Source organism: Pelobates fuscus, chromosome 1 (genome assembly GCF_036172605.1).
Source record: "Pelobates fuscus isolate aPelFus1 chromosome 1, aPelFus1.pri, whole genome shotgun sequence".
In the NCBI taxonomy this organism is placed as follows: Eukaryota; Metazoa; Chordata; class Amphibia; order Anura; family Pelobatidae; genus Pelobates; species Pelobates fuscus.
Window position 1 is genome coordinate 411,143,868 of NC_086317.1, and position 22,037 is coordinate 411,165,904.

Consider the following 22,037-nt stretch of genomic DNA (forward strand, 5'->3'; position numbering starts at 1 on the left):
GGACAAGCGTTACCCCCATACAAAGGTAATCACTAAAGAGAAAATAAAAAAAAAATAAAAAAAAAAAACAGGTAGAAGGGAGGACAAGAAAACACTAAGACAGGAGTAATAGACAAACCAAACAATCAGGAACGAGCATCCACAATCGAGAGAAGAAGGCGAGGATTATAAGGTCAACGGCCCTAAAGACAGAGAGGCAGGCAATATACCCACTATGTACACATTTATAGCGAAGTAAGGTACCCCGTTCTCATCTCCCCCTCTCCTACAGCCCACCCCCCTTCCCCCTCCCTAGGAGTACACGGTAAAACCAACTGGGAGGCAGCCCACACAGATGTGCCCATGATAAAGCACCAGTAGCATGCATAAGTATATTCCGATTGTGACTTTGAAAACGTATCACTGTAAATGGAATGTCGCAATGTAAGTGTCTTCTTTACCCACCCCCTTTTTTCCTTCTGTATCCCAGTTTTGATATTTGGACATGAAAAATAAAAATTGTCAAATTGAAAAAAAAAATATGATATAGATTTATTTTTTTTACTGGTTCTCCTGTTTTTTCCTTTTTTAATTACTTTTTCTCAGTTGAGCTGTGAACCAAATGGCGGGAAATGGCTGCTGTCAGTGTCTGCAAAACATACACATAATATTATATAATGTATATATTTTGAAATTTACCACATTTTTTGCCAACCCTTTTATTTTTTTATTTTTTTTAAATTCTTTATTTTTGTTCGTGCATAAAGTTAACATGTGAATTTGCACTGCCACAACAGCTGGTGCACTCAAGTTTGCAAACACGCTTAGATACATGGCATTAATGACATTGCACTTTTTAGTAGTTATATAAAACAGGATAATTTCTCACGCTTATAAAGACAAGTTAAAGTAGTAGTTTGATTCACAGATATGTGTCGCTTTATAGTCACGTTAAGACTAGCGGTCAAGCTGAGACATTGCAGTACAGAGCATAGTTTTATACTGTTAGCTTTGCGGTTGATTATACCGTGTTATGCCCTTGGTACAGTCTATGCTATGATTTGTAATTGTAATTATGCCCCGCTATGCAGAAGAAGTTTTAAACACAAAGAGCCGACTCATACGGTCAGTAGCACTAGGTTGAGTAATGCCTATTGAGGGATAAAGGGCTTAGATTTAACCAGTGGAGCTGACTGGGCGATTGACAGCTGGAGGCAAGCATGCTAGATGGTCTGAGGGCACACCCGAGGGCTATATTAGCCGTAATGCCGTACTATATATGACAGTGGGCCAACTGGGGTAGGTTACATTGAGCCTGACCGGCGCAAGCATAAATCCTCCCTGCATTTATGGTAGGGACACTTAAGGTCCTGATGAATATGTGATTGGGGGTTAATAGCCTGCCGGGCTTAAGTTGGTAGAGTAGAAGTTGTAATTTCACCACATATGGGACACAGTATAGAATCTAATTTTAAAGAAGCAAGGGCTGCATAATATGTAACATTGCTTTCCTGCTAAAAAAGATGAGTAGTGTGTGTGAGACGAAAAAGTGAACCATTAGTATAGTGCCCTGTATGGTCTGATTCAAGGTGCTATCTCACGCTATGCTGGTCACACATAAAATAAAAGCAAAGGCAAAGCTCTGTAAGAATTAACGTAAAAGGGAATAATAACAGGTTAAAGTCCAATACTGTGCACATTCCTAGCCTGTAAAATGCCGGTCTCATGACATGAGGTATGGTGAGGGAGTCCACTTATAGCGAGGTGTGCGCCTAGCAGGCTCCGGTCGTGTGCAGCTGCTCAGCCGTTCCCCACCGAGTGCCTAGTACAGTCCCTGAGGAGATTGGCAAGAGGGGCCCAATGCAGGGGTCTCAATTCAGCCTGGTCTCGAGTGTTGCAGCGTGGCGACGGCAGACGGCTCAGGTATCCAGGGAGCTTGCTGCAAGTGTTACGTTGCGTTGTCTGTGGATTTTAGCTGCAGCATGAAGAGTTCTTGGGTACTGTTGCCCCTCTTGGTTGGGCTGAAATACCTTATTAAAGTGTCGCCTCTTGCCGGATCGACCCGCAGGTAGGTTCTTGTGAAGGGGGAGCTGTGTGAGCTACTTCTGCCTGTTGTAATGAGTAGCCTGTAGCGGATCTGGTTTTGGCCCCATCACATTTGGCCTCCGCCATATTGGCTGCTGTGTCTTGGTGACGGAGCTGGTCGGCCCTGTTGCTGCGCCCTGGATGATCGGGGGCGTGCGGGGGTGTGGACCGGGATCAACCCCCCGGTCCAGAGGGGGGGGAACGGGGCCAGTTCCCGACGGGTCTGGCCTTGGTTGAGCACCGATGGGCAGGACAGTGGGGCAGCGGCCGTCTGCCACACTCACCGCCGGAGTAGGCCTTGTTTGCGCCAGTGAGGATTCTTCCTCCATGGGACTGAAACCAGGCAGGCCAGCCTCACCCTGGGTCTGGTACTCTCCCCCCGATGGGGTCCACCTCAGCTGGTCGTTTTTTCCTGCTAAAAGTCCGGTTTCCATGCTTATTTCTTTTGATGTTTCAGGAGCTGGTCTGACATGCGACCATCTTGCTTGGCGGCCTGGCCCCGCCCCCCATAATGTATATATTTTGTAAAACAGAGATTGTCCCATTTTCATGCCTTTTTGGCCATGCACAAGTCTAACAATCATGTGGCATTGAACTGTATATTTTGCTAAAGTTACACGCTAAGCACCAAAACAAGTTTAGCTTAATGAAGTGGTTTTGGTGTATAGATTATGTCCTGTATTATCTGTCACTTAGAAGTTATCCATTTTTTTATGCAGCCTAGTCACAACTCCACTGCCTGTGACTTACACAGCCCCCCTACAGACTTTCTGAATACGAGGTTTACATTTTAAACTTCCCTTATTGCACAGTGTGTTTATTTTAAAAGTTCTTATCTACTGCTCTGTTGATTTACTATAGCCTGCAGCAGCCTCCTGTGTGTGATTAAAGTTTAATTAAAGGACCACTATAGTGCCAGGAAAACATACTCGTTTTCCTGGCACTATAGTGCCCTGAGGGTGCCCCCACCCTCAGGGTCCCACTCCCGCCGGGCTGGATGGAGAGGAAGGGGTTAAAAACTTACCTTTCTCCACCGCCAGTCTGTAGGCTGCCCTCCCCCCCATGTCTCACTTACCTGATCTGTAGGCTGCCCACCCATCCCTCACTTACCTGATCTGTAGGTTGCCCCCCCATGTCAAACTTATCTGATCTGTAGGCTCCCCCCCTCCGCTTGTATCACTTATCTGATCTGTAGTCTGCCCCCTATGCCTCACTTACCTGATCTGTAGGCTGCCCCCCATGTCTCACTTATCTGATCTGTAGGCTGCCCCCCAATCCCTCACTTACCTGATCTGTAGGCTGCCCACCACATGTCTCACTTACCTGATCTGTAGGCTGCCCCCCACATGCCTCACTTACCTGATCTGAAGGCTGCCCCCCCATGCCTCACTTACCTGACCTGTAGGCTGCCCTCCCCCCCATGTCTCACTTATCTGATCTGTAGGTTGCCCCCCCATTCCTCACTTATCTGATCTGTAGGCTGCCCACCACATGTCTCACTTACCTGATCTGTAGGCTGCCCACCACATCTCACTTACCTTATCTTTAGGCTGCCCCCCCCATGTCTCACTTACCTGATCTGTAGGCTGCCCTCCCCCCCATGTCTCACTTACCTGATCTGTAGGCTGCTCCCCCCCATGTCTCACTTATCTGATCTGTAGTCTGCCCCCCATGCCTCACTTACCTAAACTGTAGGCTGCCCCCCATGTGTCACTTATCTGATCTGTAGGCTGCCCCCCCATGTCTCACTTATCTGATCTGTAGTCTGCCCCCCCATGAATAACTTACCTGATCTGTAGTCTGTCTCTGCAGTTGCTGGCTGCTGCTCCCCTGCGGACGCAGTCAGGAGAAAGAAGCAGGGATAAGCTGCAGCTTCCTTTCCCTGCCTTTCTCCATTCACCTACTGGCCGGCATCGGTATTGCAGAGTATTCTCACACTGAAACCAAAAACAGCAGCACAAGCTGGAAAAGCAGGAGGGGCGGGGAGCAAGTGCCCCCCCCCCCCCCATACCTCCCCTGCGGACGCCCATGGCAACAACTGTAAAGTTTGCTACTCTAAATTAGACAAACCTTTTATACGCGAGTGTTATATAAATTGATGTTTAATGTGTAAATGATAAATAATGAAAACAAATGTATCAAAATAGATAGAAGATGTTCTGTGATAATGTAGAATGGGCACCCTAAAAGTGGTACTTTATCAGCCCCACCCCTGAGCGTCCTACATCCAGCATATGAATAGATAGGATATCATTCTCTGCAGATGATACGTTATGGAAATCAATGACAGAGAAGTATTGCAGCAAATTAAATGTATACGTATAACTCCAATAAACTCATTGATTTCACAAATATTAATGAAAGGAAAAACAATTGAGGTTAGATTTCTTACTTAAAGAGATACTATAGCATGTCAGTAGATGGCTATGGGAAACCTGTTTTCTTGGGGGTTGTCAGTATTCTAAACAGTTAGACAGCCTAACTGCCACTTCAATAGTAGTTTTGTTTATGAAAAGAAGTAAGTTGGATGATTAAAGGAAATCTGGGCAAGTTTGGGCTTTACATAGATCTAGAAGATATCTCTCCTAGTTGTAATAGGTGAGTTATGTAATACATTAATACGTTTATCATTATTTTTAAATGGAATTAACACATATTGGAACTAAAACTGCTTCTAATGCTGAACCAATATAACCAATATAATGTAATGTAGCGTTTACAAGGTTTGTGTTAAAGGGACATTATAAGCACCATAACCACTACTGTTTATTATAGTAGTTATTGTGCTATGAGTCTTTAAAAAAAAGGACAGGACAGGACAAGACCTTCAAAAAAAAGTACTGCAGGGAAGTACTATTTAAAGTTAGACTGCAGGTAATCAGAATTATAAATCAATTATCAAATTTTACCAATAATTCAAAATCCTGAATCAAACAAGCAGCTCTAATTAGAACTTTTTTAAAAAAAAATAACTGGTAAAATTACAGTAATCTTTTAGCTTTTATGGTTTAGACAAAAGCTAAACAGAACCACCTGGGCTTTCAACTCACAAGATCAACCTGGCAAGAGTTTCCTCACTCTAGATAAGGAAGTATGCTATAGAGTGACTGCTGTTCTCAACTGTGCCTCTATGCGTACCTTTTATGATTTGTCATGATCAGAACTGGACCTGAATTGGTTTATGATTTTATGATTTTTTGCAGTTGATTAAATGCAATGGATTCAAGTGGTCTCCTCCAGTGCCCGTATGACAAAAACCACATGATCCGTCCTAGTAGGTTCCCATATCACCTTGTGAAATGCAGACAGGTAAGTGTTAGCTTTTTGCGATAGACATTTCTGGCTAATGTTTGGCCATAGCCCAGCGAAGGCTTAGCTTGGCACCCCAGTGTTTATCAATTGCTCATTGAGTCCCTTTAGCATGTAAAAGGATGTTTTATGTCAGTAAGTTCAGGTTAGATGAAAAACAGTTCTCGAACAGTTTAGACCCAAAGTTCCCTCTAGCGCCGATCTCAACTGCCCCTAGGCGGCATCCAGCTTCTGAGCCAATCAGTGACTCTCCATTCACAAAAATGGCTTGGAAAGAATACTTTTTCCATGTCAATTTTGTCAATGGGGAGTCACTGATTGGCTAAGAGCATTAGCTGACCTTAACCGTGATTATCAGACTAGGCAACCTTCTTCCATTGCTCCATGGTCCAGTGCTGCCGCGTAAGTTCCCACTAAAGGCGCTTTCGGCAGTGGATAAGGGTCATCAAAGTCACTCTGACTGGTCTGCGGTTACACAACCCCATATGCAGCAGACTGTGAAGCACTGTGTGTTCTGCCTCCTTTCATGGCCAGTGGTGTATTTTGGATTTTTGCTGCCCTAGGCATAATGGACCTCTGGCACGCCCTTTCCTGTTAAGGTCACACCTCTTCCTGTTGAAGACTAACACACAGTTTGACTGAACTGACAGACACACACTGACACACACACTCAATGACAGGCACACACTCTCAGATATACTGACATACACACACACACACTCACTCACTGATTTGAAACAATCTGACAGACACACACAATAACTCAGACATACTCACTCACAGACACACACTCACTGACATACACACACACACTCACTCACTCATTCACAGACATACATTGACACACACCGACCCACATTTACTGAAAGACACACTCACCCACTCTCACACACTCACAGGCACACACTGAAAGACATACACACATTCACTGACAGACACACACACAACGCCATGCACAAACAATTAGACACACACTGCCATACACACACAATCAGACACACACACAATCACTGACAGAAACACACTGACAGATATACACCCTGTTCCAAATTATTATGAAAATTCTATTTAATTTTTACAAAGATTAAATATTTTGTTTTTTAGTTTAACTCATGGATGGCATTGTGTCTCAGGGCTCTTTTGATCACTGAAAACAATCTCGGACACCTGTGATAATTAGATTACCAGGTGAGCCCAATTTAAGGAAAAACTACCAAAGGAGGGTGTTCCACATTATTAAGCAGAGCACCATTTTATGGGGAAGAAAAAGGATCTCTCTGCTGCCGAAAAGAGTGAAATAGTTCAATGCCTTGGACGAGGTATGAAAACATTAGATATTTCACGAAAACTTAAGCGTGATCATCGCACTATTAAGAGATTTGTGGCTGATTCAGAGCACAGACTGGTTCGTGCAGATAAAGGCACATTGAGGAAGATTTCTGCCAGATCCATGCATCAGATCAAGAGAGCATCTTCTAAAATACCATTACAGAGCAGCAAACAGATATTTGAAGCTGCTGGTGCCTCTGGAGTCCCACGGACATCAAGGTGTAGAGTCCTCCAGTCTTGCAACTTTGCATAAACCTTCTATCCAGCCACCACTAATCAATGCTCACAAGCAGAAACGGAAAAATACATGAAGACTAATTTTCAAACAAATGAGTGCCGTGCAACCCTGGATGGTCCAGATGGATGGAGTAGTGAATGGTTGGTGGACGGCCACCGTATTCCAACAAGGCTGCGACGTCAGCAAGGCAGTGATGGAATCATGTTTTGGGCCGGAATCATGGGAAGAGAGCTGGTCGGCCCCTTTAGGGTCCCCAAAGGTGTAAAGATGACCTTTGCAAAGTATGTGGAGTTTCTGACTGACCACTTTCTTCCCTGGTACAGAAGGAAGAACTATGCTTTCCGTAATAAAATCATCTTCATGCGTGACAATGCACCATCTCATGCTGCAAAGAATACCTCTGCATCAATGGCTGCTATGGGGATAGAAGGAGACAAAGTCATGGTGTGGCCTCCATCCTCCCCTGACCTCAATCCTATTGAGAACCTTTGGAGCATCCTCAAGCAAAAGATCTATGAGGGTGGGAGGCAGTTTACATCCAAACAGCAGCTCTGGGAGGCTATTCTGACAAACAAATTCAAGCAGAAACTGTCCAAAAACTCACTAGTTCAATGGATGCAAGACTTGTGAGGCTACTATCCAATAAGGGGTCCTCTGTTAAAATGTAACGTGACCTGTTAAGATGTTTAAAAAGTTAAAATGGTGTTATAAGTTTGATTGAAATAGCTTTTGATTTCAGTAAATATTCTGCAAACACAACAAATTACAATTTTCAGTTCTTTACAACCTATAAAGTGTTTTGAAACTTACTGTGCGTAATAATTTGGAACAGTGCATTGTAAGTTTTTTATGTTTAAAAAAAATACTGTTATCATTAGGAGGTTTGTTCAATAAAATTTTAATTGTACTCTTAATAGTTGATAACAAGAGAATTATGCTGAATGTTATTTACATCAATTATTTAGGTAAATGAGAAAATTATAATTTGCATAATAATTTGGAACAGTTGTACACACACTCACTCACACATACACACTGACACACAAAAACACACACACACACACACGCACATTTACAGACAAACACACACGTTGTAAGCGGAGATGAAATGGAGATACTCAGCCAGAGTACCAGCAAGCCGTTACAATACTAATTTCATCTGTTGTTTTACATGTGCCTCACTGAACTAATAAAGCTACAATATCTATCTACTTATCTCTCTGTCTAGACGTGAAGATTTAGATTTGCTTGTATTAGTTTTAGATCATGCTCTACATAAGAAAACGTTGTTACTGTCAATGGTGATGTCTGGATTTTGTTGAATTTTGTTTTAGGATCTTATGTGCATACTAAGTACTGATACCTTTGGTTTTCATATCTACGCTTTTGATTAATGTTCATATTGATCACTCAGAATTATTTTGTATGTGCATGAATATTGATAAGTTGTGGGTTAAAGGTTTCCACATAAATCTTCAAACATTGGGGCTTTTATAGCATAACAGGGATTTCTAGACATGTAATTCAGTCATTATCTTTATACTGTAGCAAGCTGACATCTTCCAGAAGCTACTGTTATGAAGTCCTTAGGGTAGTACAAGTACTTGTATGGGCAGAGGGAAGCATAGTTTCCTCTTGTGACATATTTTAGCCCCAAAATAATGTAGCATGCAAAAAAGAAGTATTGGATTGAAGAACATAGTAAAATATAAATGTTTTGGCTTCAAAAATCTTTACATTTGATTTTTCGCTCAGCCAGATTGTTTTTAGCTAAAGTTTCCATATTATGGAAGTGGTAAGCCAACATAAGATCTGCTGGTTTGCTAGACCTGATTTAAAGACCTGTGCATTTTTAGCTTGATGTCTTCTCTGAGCTGCTATAAAACTATGCAAAATGATCCTATCCTTAATTTCCAGAATAATCCTGTGGCTGTAAAAGCACTAGCAACCTGTCCATACAATGCCCGTCACAGAGTGCCGAAAAAGGAGCTTGAACTGCACATGGCAACTTGTGAAAACAAAGTTTCTTTAGACAATATTGCTGGTACGATACTTGACAAATGTTATTGTTCTCATTATAGGCTGTATGGTATTAAGGTAATTCAGTAAGCCCTGGATTTGCCTGTGATGAATTAAACAATTCATCGAAAATCACATAACTTGACCTGAAACCACATTCACAAATTAATTTGCTTCATAGTTAAAAACAATTTTCAGAAAAAGGTTTCAGAAAAATGAACTGAAATATTTTTATGTTGACCAGTGGAAAGTTTTGTTAGGTTTCCGTTAATCCCTTCAAAAGGGTTAATGAAATGTACCTAGCTTATGGGATGACACTTCGATCTTTGACTGATGGCATTTTGCCACCCATGTAGCAGGCAATGGATGGGTTATTGGATGGGACATTCTGCCACATCTATACCGCCTCGGCTAGTAGGAAGTGCAGGGAGAACTCCAACTAATTTTATTTAGTGTTTTTTTCTTTATTCAGGACTTCTTGACCAACCTATTTTAAGATAGCTTTGAAATGATTTGGAACATTCAATTCCATTTCTGATTAATTCAGATATAGACGAGCAACATTCAGAAGATACATTTAGTAAATATTTTTGAAAAAAAACATTTTTGCCTTTAAATTGCTAAGTTTTCTATGATTGTTGAAAGAGAAATCCTCAGCTAAGCAAATTATCTCAGATGTTTCACATAATTTTCTCACAGTGAAGACAGCAAAACTGGTATAGAAACGCATGATTTGGTTGTATTTTAAATTGGATAATCCTAAAGTTTTTCCAATGATCATTTATGTACTAATACATTATTAACCATCTTTTGGTGATCTATTCTTCAGTTGCAAAATTAGCTCTGTGAAACATTCTTCAGTTTAAATAAAATAAATGGTAAAATAATTTACGTAAAATACCTTATTACAATGTAAACAAGTCATGGTAAACAGTGCCTTAAAGACTGAAGAATATGATGTGTCCAATTCAAGTAGTAGGAACTGGTAAACAAGTATGGGGTCCACTAAAACTAGGATTGACAGCCCAAAACACTTACAGTCAATTGGTGTAATAAATAGGGATGGAGTAAAAGGGGATGCAGCAAGCAAGTCCAAGTAGATATCTTGTCCTGTTGTGCCTTCATGGGCACCCCTTAACCCGAAAAATATGTCCCTATACTGCTTGTAAAATGATAATCCCTCCATCCAATCTTAAATTAGAATCAGTATGACTTATCACCAAGTGCTGTAAGTAGATAGCACTGGTCCCCCACAGCAGCTAAGATCGATGGTTGTCGTGCCTAAGTCTTCGAAATAATGGCAAGTCAAAATGCTTGGTAGCACTACAGTAGCTAGATGCTGATGCAGGCGGCCAGGTCCCTAATGCGCGTTTCGCTAATTCAGCTCATCAGAGCTCATTTTCCTATTTATTACGCCAATTGACTGTAAATGTTTTGTGCCGTCAATCCTCTATACTTCATCTGTATAATAGTAGATTGATTATGGCGCTCTGAGACCATTCAACATCCCTGAATGTCATTAGTATATCTATATTCATTCAATCCATGATCTCAGCGGTTCTGCTTATACATACAAATGTAGCACTTTAGACCAAGATACTTTGACACTAAATCTTTGTGAGTAATTTATGTAGTATTCATTTGCCATATTTTTTTTAGTATCACTTATATAAGTTTTTGGCCATTATATATAATTTTCACACGTGTGCGTTGTTATAAAGATTTATTAAGGTGACAATCAGCAGCCTTCCACTACATATAGCTCAACACCATTAAGATTGATTTTAGATGTACTTTCTCTCTTTTTCAAATAGTACTATTTTTCCTCTTGTTTTTGTTGCTAGCCTTTTTGTTTAGTCCATGATTTATTAAAAGTTAAGTCTTAATTATCTATGATATGATATCTGCCCTATAGTATTCCATATCTTTAGTACATTATAGTGGCATCCTCTATGTTTCTTTCCTTTTTTTGTTGTTTCAGATCTTTTATTAGATATACATAAAACTGTCTTGTCTCAACAGCGGTAATGAAGTCAAAAGATACCCAATCTACCTGGCAGAGTCCTCCTTGTGGAGAAAACTGGGATATAGGTAACAATGTTATGTACAAATATTAATTTAAAGGGTCTGATTTACTTCTTTTCATGCCGATCTATTCCCTATTAACAGCCCATGGCGGGTGTGTACTTATTTATGTGTATATATGTGTGTGCATGTATGTATAGGTGTCTGTGTATGGGTGTATATATAAATGTGTATGTCTGCATATCAATGTATTAATACATATGTGTGTATATATGTATGTGTAGGTTGTATACATGCCCTTATTCATTTTCTAGATTCTTGAATGTGAGTGGATACATATATGATCTGTGTTGTTTTTTAACTATACCCCCTTCTAGTACCATCTCCTGCTCTGTTTGTTTGTTTGTTTTCTCTCCTCTCTGAATATTTGAATGGAATATTTATGACCCTCTAGACAAATAGTGTTTATTTTTATTTTTTTATTCCCTATGCTAAATTAGACCTGTGCTTTATCTCCACTCATGTCGCTTTAACCCCATATCACAACTCGTCTTTGAATTGTTCAGAAATGCTTCAGACTTGAGAAAGGGCCTTCAAGTCCTGTCAGCAGAGAGTTCTGGGTGAATCTTATGAATGCTGTTGTTTGAGGACCAGGCTTTAGCTCAGCAGTGGAACTGGGCAGTTTGGCTGCACTGGGGCCCCCCACAGTCAGGGAGTCCACGGGTGGCCCACGCACTTAGGACCACCCAATGGGTATTGCTGAATAGAGGCCCGGTCGGGTGCAGTAGCCCTTTAATAGCATGACCAGGCCACTGTAGTATCGTCAAGAGAGGGAGCCATATGGGAGACATAGGAGGCGAAAGAGGAGTGGGGGATACCAAGGAGAGAGCAAGCTCCAGACCCACACTCCCATTAGACTCAGCCACCGTCACCAGGACTCCAAGCAAGCCACCCTCCTGCACACAAAAGGTATGTAAGCATGAGGATAGCTACAAATATAAAAATTATGGCATGTGTGCATGTATCTATCTATGTGTGTGCCATTTTGTATGTATATGTGTATTTGTGTCAGTGTGTGCATGCGTAAGTATGTACAAATACGAAAAGATAAGTCCTGCGCTCACTCCCATCACTCCTGGGTGGCAGCAATGACCACAGTAAACATCAGCCCCAATACATACAGTAAAAACCAAAGAAAAAGTTACCTGTACTCTCTCCTAAATCCCTATGTATATTTAAACAAATGGAGGCCATTTAGTTACTCCAATGGCCATTGGAGGGAATGCCCGCCTGCCAACGTCCAGGCAGACCTAACGGCCGCGGGTCTCACGAATGTGAGCAGGTAGCAGGGCAGGTCCTGCAGGATCACTAGCGGGAACGGCGTTTATTCTTTGGAAAAAGTGAAGGAACGCATGGGAACGCATTGCGAGAGGCTCCCTCCACCGGACCACCAGGCGATCTAAAATAAAACATATAAACACATACATTAAAAAAACTGCTTCCCCCCTATCATCCAGCACACACACATATCATCCAGCACACACACACACACACACATCATCCAGCACACACACATCATCCAGCACACACACACACATCATCCAGCACAAACACACATACCACCCAGCACACACACACACACACACATCATCCAGCACCCACACACACATTATCCAGCACCCGCACACACTCATCATCCAGCACACACACATCATCCAGCACACGCACACATCATCCCGCAAACACACACACACATCATCCAACACACACACATTATCCAGCACGCACACACACACACAACATCCAGCACACACACACAAACACACACACAAACATCCAGCACACACACACATCATCCAGCACACATACACACACACATCATCCAGCACACACACACACACACACATCAACCAGCACACACACACATCATCCAGCACGCACACACAATCATCCAGCACACACACACACACACCATCCTGGACTCACACACACACATCATCCAGCACACACACACACATCATACAACACACACACACACACACATCATCCAGCACACACACACATCATCCAGCACAAACACACACACCATCCAGCACCCACACACACACATCATCCAGCACACACACACACCATCCAGCACACACACACATCATCCAGCACACACGCACACACACCCTCCAGCAAACACACACACACATCATCCAACACACACACATATTATCCAGCACACACACACACAACATCCAGCACACACACACATTATCCAGCACACACACACACAACATCCAGCACACACACACATTATCTAGCACACACACACATCATCCAACACACACACACATCATCCAGCACACACACACACACATCAACCAGCACACACACACATCATCCAGCACGCACACACAATCATCCAGCACACACACACACCATCCTGGACCCACACACACACATCATCCAGCACACACACACACATCATCCAGCACACACACACATCATCCAGCACACACACACTTCATCCAGCACAAACACACACACCATCCAGCACCCACCCACACACATCATCCAGCACACACACACACACCATCCAGCACATACACGCACACACATCATCCAGCACACACACACACATCATCCAGCACACACACACACACACATCATCCAGCACAAACACACACACCATCCTGGACCCACACACACACACATCATCCAGCACACACACACATACACATCATCCAGCACACACACACATCATCCAGCACACACGCACACACACACACACACATCATCCAGCAAACACACACACACATCATCCAACACACACATTATCCAGCACACACACACACACACAACATCCAGCACACACACACATTATCTAGCACACACACACACATCATCCAACACACACACACATTATCCAGCACACACACACACAAACATCCAGCACACACACACATTATCTAGCACACACACACATCATCCAACACACACACACACATCATCCAGCACACACACACATCTTCCAACACACACACACACATTATCCAGCACACACACACAACATCCAGCACACACACACACACACATTATCTAGCACACACACACATCATCCAACACACACACACATCATTCAGCACACACACACACATCATCCAGCACACACACACACACACTTCATCCAGCACACACACACTGCATTCATTATACACAATCTGCAATTACTACAAACACACTACATTCATTATACACACTCTGCATTCATTACAAACACACTTCATTCACTATACACACTCTGCACTCACTACACACACTATATTCACTATACACACTCTGCATGCATTATGCACACTCTGCACTCACTACAAACACACTACATTCACTATGCACACTCTGCACTCACTACAATCACACTACATTCATTATACGCACTGCACTCACTACACACACTGCATTCATTATACACACCCTGCACTCACTACAAACACACAAGATTCACTGTACACACTCTGCACTCACTACACACACTACATTCACTATACACACTCTGCACTCACTGCAAACACACTACATTCACTATACACACTCTGCACTCACTACAAACACACTACATTCACTATACACACTGCAATCACTACAAACACACTACATTCACTATGCACACTGTGCACTCACTACAATCACACTACATTCATTATACACACTGCACTCACTACACACACTGCATTCATTATACACACCCTGCACTCACTACAAACACACAACATTCACTGTACACACTCTGCACTCACTACAAACACACTACATTCACTATGCACACTCTGCACTCACTACAATCACACTACATTCATTATACACACTGCACTCACTACAAACACTGCATTCATTATACACACCCTGCACTCACTACAAACACACGACATTCACTATACACACTCTGCACTCACTACAAACACACTACATTCACTATACACACTGCAATCACTACAAACACACTACATTCACTATACACACTGCAATCACTACAAACACACTACATTCACTATACACACTGTGCACTCACTACAATCACACTACATTCATTATACACACTGCACTCACTACACACACTGCATTCATTATACACACTCTGCACTCACGACTGGTGGGGGGGCAGGAATCTTGGGTGAGTTCCCACACTTTTTTCCCCAGGACTTGACCCCTGTATGTATGTATGTGGGAGTGTATGCGTGTATGTGCATGTATCCCAGCAATCAACCACCAACACAGCATACAAACACACCCCTGCAATCAAACACAAACATTACATTTGCACACACACCTGAATTCAGACTCCATAAATATATACAAACACCCCTTTATTCAAACGCCAACACTACACACAAAAGCACACTTACATGTAAAAGCCAACACCACATACAAAACACACCCTGCAGTCAAATGTAAACACTACGCACAAGTACACCATTGCATTCAAATGGCAACAGTACATACAAATAAATGCCTACATGCAAACACATACTCTACAACCCTGCAAGGATGGGCAAATCGTAAATCCCCAGCTGACATAGCATCATGGGAGATCGACAGGTGGAGATTTTTGCCATCTTTGTGCTAGAGGGGTCCAAAACAATTTTTTTTTCCAACAGTGCCCTCTCTATATTAGTGCCACCACTGCTTAACTGAAATTCTTGTCAGCTCTTAATAAAACGATTATAAACTGAATGAAGTCACACAGAAAAGACAATTTTTTATTATACATTAGTTATATTGTTATGTTTTTCTTTGCAGACAATGCACAAGACAGTAGAGTTACACCCTTTATCCTAAATGACTTTGGGAACACCAAACCTTACGATAAATCTGATCTGTCCAGGTAAGTTCCTGGTGTGAAATCTGAAATTGTATTTGTAGTTTAGTAATTAAAAAGACTGATAAATGTGTTTTCCGAAACACATTTTTCAGACAATTTTTATTGAGCACTTGACCTGTGTATCGGGTGTGGCTGCTAGTTTTCGTCTGGCATTAAATCCAGTCAAAATGAAATAAAAATATAATTTGAAACCAATCAATAATCATAGACCATTTAAGACTGATAGAATGTAATTGAGGCATTGGTTACATATATCATTAAACCATAGGTATTTTAATGTATCAGGCTTAATTAATGTACTAGACCTAATGCACCTTTAGAGCAACAGGTATAGAATAAGTTATAAGAAGAGATGTTATCCTAGAATTAAAAGAGGAGACACCAAGACAGGAGAAGAGAAGAAAAGGGAGAATGAGAACAGTAGGAGGAAGAAAAGAGTGGGACTAGTTAAGGGAGAAGGGTAGGGAAAATAAGGAGGGTTGGAGAAGGCAAGAGAACTGAGCTAAGAAAATTATACTGCTGCTTATGAGGTAGGCAAGGCTATTCTCTCCCCCAGAGATCCCACCGCGTTGCGATAGAAGTAGTTCACAATTGGAAAGGACATTCATATAAAAGGGATGTTTTAACTGATTGTAAGACCCTGATACCCAATATCTTATACTGTCACGTTTTTGGGGTTATGGAACCCAAAATGCAGTACTTGAAAAATAAGCAAACAAAGTCCAAGGCAAACAGAGTCCGATAAAGGGCAAGGCAAAAGCAAGGTCAGGAAATCCAAAGTCAAAATTCAGGCAGCAAGGTTCACAAACCATAGTCAAGCCAAAGGTTGGGTAATTCCCGGAGAGCAGGTAGAATACAGCAAAGTAACAGCGTAGGTAGCACAGAACAACTGAGCAATGAAGGCTCAGCCGTTCTGTGTTTAAATAGGGTGATAATAGTAAAATACAACTGTAGTGATTAGTCTACATAACACCCTATTGGTGTATGGAACTTTCCATTACAGGGGTTGCCATAGAGTGCAGTAATTGCACTAATAAGTCTCCAGCCACCTCTGCAGGTCAGTACTACAGCATGGGATGATCGCACAAGTCTCCTAAGCGTCTACCGTTGCCTAGGAGACGTGATGCAATCTAAGTTTGGAGGTCGCAGCCCACCCTGAGTATTCGTACATGCACGCACTCGAGTAGCCGCGGCTCAAAATTGCAGCTGGAGCAGCAATGAGATACAGGTAAGTTGTGACATATACTTTAAAGAGTTGTTATTTAGGTTAGAGAGTTAACAAAATTATTTAAACTCTGACATTTCACTTTAAATGAAAGGGAGGGTTGTGTGGTCATATACATTAGGTCATCAGCATATGCTGTCATTTTATGTTTGCAACCATGAACTGTAATTGCAATAATGTTAGGATTTACCTGAATTAAAATTCAGTGCTTAGGGAGAACAGGATGGTGGATATTGGCATGCGCAGCCTATTGCATTAGAGTGTGCACCCTAAAGCACAAACACACGCCGCATGTATACAAAAATCTGCACACCAGTCAAGCCATAAGATTTGCTTTTCCCACAGAAATCCCCTTGTGATTGAAAACCCCTTCCACCTGAAGTCTGTGGATAGTTCATACAATGTTAAACAAAAATCTGCACACCAGTCAAGCCATAAGACTTGCTTTTCCCACAGAAATCCCAAATCTGCAGTAATGTTACAACCGCAAAGCTGTTTGTGTGCTGTGTGTGAGGGTGTTTGTGTGCTGTGTGTGAGGGTCCTGTTAGTGTGCTGTGTGTGTCAGCGTGCTGTGTGTGTGTGAGGGTGCTGTATGTGTGAGGGTGCTGTATGTGTGCTGTGTGTGTGTGGGTGCTGTATGTGTGTGGGTGCTGTATGTGTGTGGGTGCTGTGAGGGTGCTGTTTGTGTGCTGTGTGTGTGAGGGTGCTGTATGTGTGAGGGTGCTGTATGTTTGGAGGGATTGTGAAGGTGGGGGAAGATTAGTAAATATCCCCCCTCCCTTCTTACCTTATGTAGGGAGGGGGGATCCTTGCTGCCATGTGCCATCCGTGGTGGTCCAGTGGAGAGTGAACTCTAGCCTGCGGGGCTAGAGTTCACTCTCGCGAGATCTGAGTGTTGCCGTGGCCGAGTGTTGCCGATCTTTGTCGTGATATCCTGGGAGAAGAGGGAGGGGGAGACCAGGATCATATCTGTAACGGATCATCTGGCACCCCGACTGGGTACCTCGGTTGAAGGATGCTCCTAGCGCTTACAGAGGGTTCCAAGCGCTCCGCCAGACACCACAACCACCGTAGACCCCACGAACCGCCGCAGCTTGGTTGGGGTCTCGCTGTCTCCTACCCACCCTGGGCCTACGACAAGGCTCCAGGTTCCAGTGGGTGAACCTCTCCTCCAAGAGAGTGAAGCAGGAACAAGCTCTTAAAAGAGCTTAGTAGTGATTAGCTAAGGGAGTATGCAGAGCATAGCAATCCCTTGTAGTGATATAGCAATTCCCCCAATAAGAGACAGGACTCTAGATTGAGGGTGAAGTAGAACTGACTGTACTGGCACATACAGCCTCTTTTATTCACATTCTACAAACATAGTACTGCCCACAGGGCTTTGAAGAACAACCAATCAACACATTACAACACAGCTAACACTCCCATTCATTACATCAGAAATCCTCCCCTCTGCCTGTGATACAATTATCAGGAAAATACAGTATTATAAAACATATCACAGGGACCCCAAAACATGCAATAATCCCATAAAAAGTTCAGTAGTTTGGAAGATACGGTTTAATGCAGATTCCGCAGAACATATACAGGCTATATGAAAAATAATTACTGTTAAATGTGTCCCCTGTTCTGTAGTTTAAAACTACTAAACGATGTCTTTGTGCATCAAACACTGGCCAGATGGCACCGTGTAGAAAAGTCAAAACAGTGTCTGTGAGTTAAAATGGCCGCCATCCATTGTTCTCACCATGTGCTTCATCCATTGTTCTCACCATGTGCCTCTGATACATGAAATGGTGGCCACCCAGTAACTCCACAGTATGTCCCTAGATGGTTCTTAAAGGGCCAGCCGCCGCATAATAAAATACAATATGACCGAATCGGTTCCTTAAAGGGCAATACATCCCAGGGCCATAGTCGCAGGGCAGGAGGCTGGCAAACAGGCCCCTCCAAAAACCAGTGGCGAGGTCACTTTCGCCACAATATCGATCTTGGAGTAGGAAAGTTGTGGGTGGGAATAAAAGGTAAAGTCAGCGGTTGTGGGGTTTTGTATTCTCCAGATGTCGTGGAGGCTGGAGCGGAGTACGAAATATGAAAGCAGTTTGTCTGTTCTGGCCGAGGAGGGTGCTTTGGTTTTGTGATTCAGGTGGCGTTTACGATCTATCTGGAGGGCTAGGACTGCGTTGAAGTCCCGAGTATCATATGATGGGAGGGGAATAGCTTTAGGTGGGCCCGTAGGGCTGTCCAGAAGGGCGGGTCAGAGGTATTGGGGGCCTATACAGAGATGACTGCATATTTCTGTGTGCCATGGTGTCCTGCCACGGTCAGGAATCTGCCCTGGTGATCGATGACCGTGCACTTGAATTGTATGGGGCATGTGTTCCGGATTAGTATGGCTTCTCTGTTGTGTTTTCCATTTGGGGAGTTCGCTAAATGGCATTCCTTGTAGTGTCTGTTTTTTAAGGGGAATGGTCTTGAGTTATCAAAGTGCGTTTCTTGGAGGAGGATTATCTCGGCTCCTGTGCTATCAGCCCAGCGCATTAGTTGATGGTGCTTAGCGGGGTTATTCAAACCCTTGCAGTTGAGGGAGATGCATTTTATTCTTTTCATTCCGATTGGTTGTGTATGCTGATAAGGTACTGGGTGTGCATTTAGGGGATTGTAAGTTGTCCTGATAAGGTTCACCTCTTACTCCCATCTTTCGCAGCCATACGGGGTCATTTTTCTGGGGAGTGTGTCTCACAGTTCTCAGGGTGTATACCCACTTCAGGTGGCAGAGACGTCAAGGGTCCCCCCGGGGCAGCGGGCATCTGCCAGTTGCGGTTCCGGTGGTTCCCATATCGGGGTTCAGGCAGATCTCCCACCTTCCCTCTATTTTGTGGGGGGATAGTACTTGCGACCTCGCATGATGGTTTCCATCTTCTGGGCTGTTGGGCTTTTGTGTTCCGAGGTCGGTATCTTCGGCGTGAGGTGATTGAAGCTGGGTGGTTGTTTTGGGCCCGTCTACCAGTCGTGGTTCCGAGGAGAGATGGAGGGCCCGTCTGGGAAGTAGTGTCGGGATCGTCCAGGAGGTCAGTATAGGCGCCTGGTGAGCAACGGGGGGATTGGGACCATATTGTCCATTGGGGGCATGTTCATTCGTGGGGCTCAGGCATCCTCATTGTGGAGTGCCTCTATCCGCCGGTGGAGCGGGCTGAAAGTATGCTTATAGGGGCCTACCTAGTGCTCTGGGCGGTCTGGTAGATGGTCCTCTTGATGCCTCCTCGAGGTGGCGCCCTCTGTAGTCTGGGTAAACCTTTTTTGCTTGGCCGGGCGAGGGGATCTGTCTTTATTTGGAGCATTCCCTCCTTCCGTACTCTGAGAGGGGTGTGGGGTTCAGCAGTTGGATGCCCAGGGAGTCCGCCATCGGGCCCATTTCAGCAGCCGAGGTGAGGATGTGTGTTTGATCGTCTCTTTTGACTATGAGCTTAAAAGGGTGTCCCCAGGTGTATTTAAGTCCTTGTTGCTGGAGGACCAGGGTTAGAGGCTTCAGGTCCCTCCTTTTCGTTAACGTTGTAGGGGCCAAGTCCTGGAAGAATGTCAGGCGGGAATCTTTATATTTCGGTGGTCGATCTCTAGCTAAATGTAGCAGTTTTTCCTTTGTTTGGAAATAGTGTAGATGGGTGATAACGTCCCTTGGGGTAGAGATATTTAAGTTTAGTGGGTGCAGCGTCCTGTGAGCTCTGTCCATTTCCAAGTTTTGTATTGATAGCTCTGGGGCCATTGTTTTAAAGATGCCTCTAAGGGTTGAGATCAAGGACTCCGGTGGGACCGTTTCGGGTAGGCCCCGTATGCGAATATTGTTTCTCCGTGACCTATTGTTGAGGTCTTCCAGGCCATCCTCCATCGCGGACAGACGGCCGTGGAGGTAGGAGATCTCCTGAGACTGTGTTGTTGAGGCTGTCGCCAGGGTAGAGAGCCATACCTCTGTCTGGTCGGTGCGGGAGTTTAGTGCTTCCACGTCCGCTCTGAGGCCTGCCAGTTGCTTGCCAATCTCCATGGCCACGTGGGATTTTATGTCCGTCGTGGCCTCCCTCAGCACATTGCGGAGGACCCTGATTGTAAGGGGGGCTGAGGGGTCGGAAGTGAGGTCGGCCCCTTTGGAATCGGATCCCTGGTCGTCCACATGGTAGGAGTGGGTAGGCCTCTGAGAGTCCCCTGGCGTGGGGAACATCGAGGCGACTGATGGTGTAAGGTCCTTTTTTTTCTTCCCGCCTCCCATAGTTGCGGTGGTGAGGCTTGGTGTTGGGGTACGATTGGAGTCGAATTAGGGGTTCTGGAGCAGTGTGTGACGGGGATGGTGGCTGATTTAGTGCTTTGGGAAGAGGGAGCTGTGGAACTAAGCGAATATAACACCAAGACAGCGTGAATGCAAGGATGGGCTGATGTGGGTACCAGTAACTTGAAGGGAGAGCGAAAGAGGAGGATCAGTATTAGGAGGAGAAAAAGCTCAGTTTTAGAGAGATTCAGTTTCGAAAAGCAGGAGGACATCCAATCAGTGATTGAAGAAAGGCAAGCAGTGACACGTTGCAAGGGAGGGAAGTGGTCCAGGTAGAAGAAATATATCTGGGTGTCATCAGCGTACAGGTGGTAGTGGAATCCAAATGAGGTAATACATTTGCCAAGAGAGGCAGTATTGAGAGAAAATAAAAGGGGACCAAGATCAGAGCCTTGGGGGACACCAACTGAGACAGGACGAAAGAAGGAGGTATCATTGGGTAAAGGAGACACTGAATGATCGTTGAGAGAGATAGGAGGAAAAGCACAAGAGGACAGTGTCACAGAGACCGAGTGATTAAAATGTTTGGAGAAGAAGAACATGAGATTAAGAAATAGAGGGAAACAATAAGTAGTACAGATATTCTTAAATAAATCTCCATAGATACCTCTGCTTAGGTGTTTCTGCAGTGCTTGGTTGCTTT

General features: G+C 43.7%; 1 protein-coding gene and 1 long non-coding RNA gene across 2 annotated transcripts in view; both read left to right on the top strand.

The window, feature by feature from the left end:
* Positions 1-4,599: 4,599 nt before the first annotated feature.
* LOC134596927 (uncharacterized) lies at positions 4,600-8,922 on the top strand. Its single transcript, XR_010090336.1, has 3 exons — positions 4,600-4,662; positions 5,268-5,373; positions 8,858-8,922. It is a non-coding gene; the product is annotated as an uncharacterized LOC134596927 (long non-coding RNA).
* Positions 8,917-22,037, top strand: part of LOC134596911 (protein D7-like) — a 28,918-nt gene continuing 15,797 nt past the window's right edge. The window contains exons 1-3 of the mRNA XM_063444798.1: positions 8,917-8,984; positions 10,982-11,050; positions 15,770-15,854. Coding sequence (XP_063300868.1) covers positions 8,942-8,984; positions 10,982-11,050; positions 15,770-15,854 — 197 coding nt within the window. The 5' untranslated portion in view covers positions 8,917-8,941. The remainder of the gene's footprint in view (positions 8,985-10,981; positions 11,051-15,769; positions 15,855-22,037) is intronic.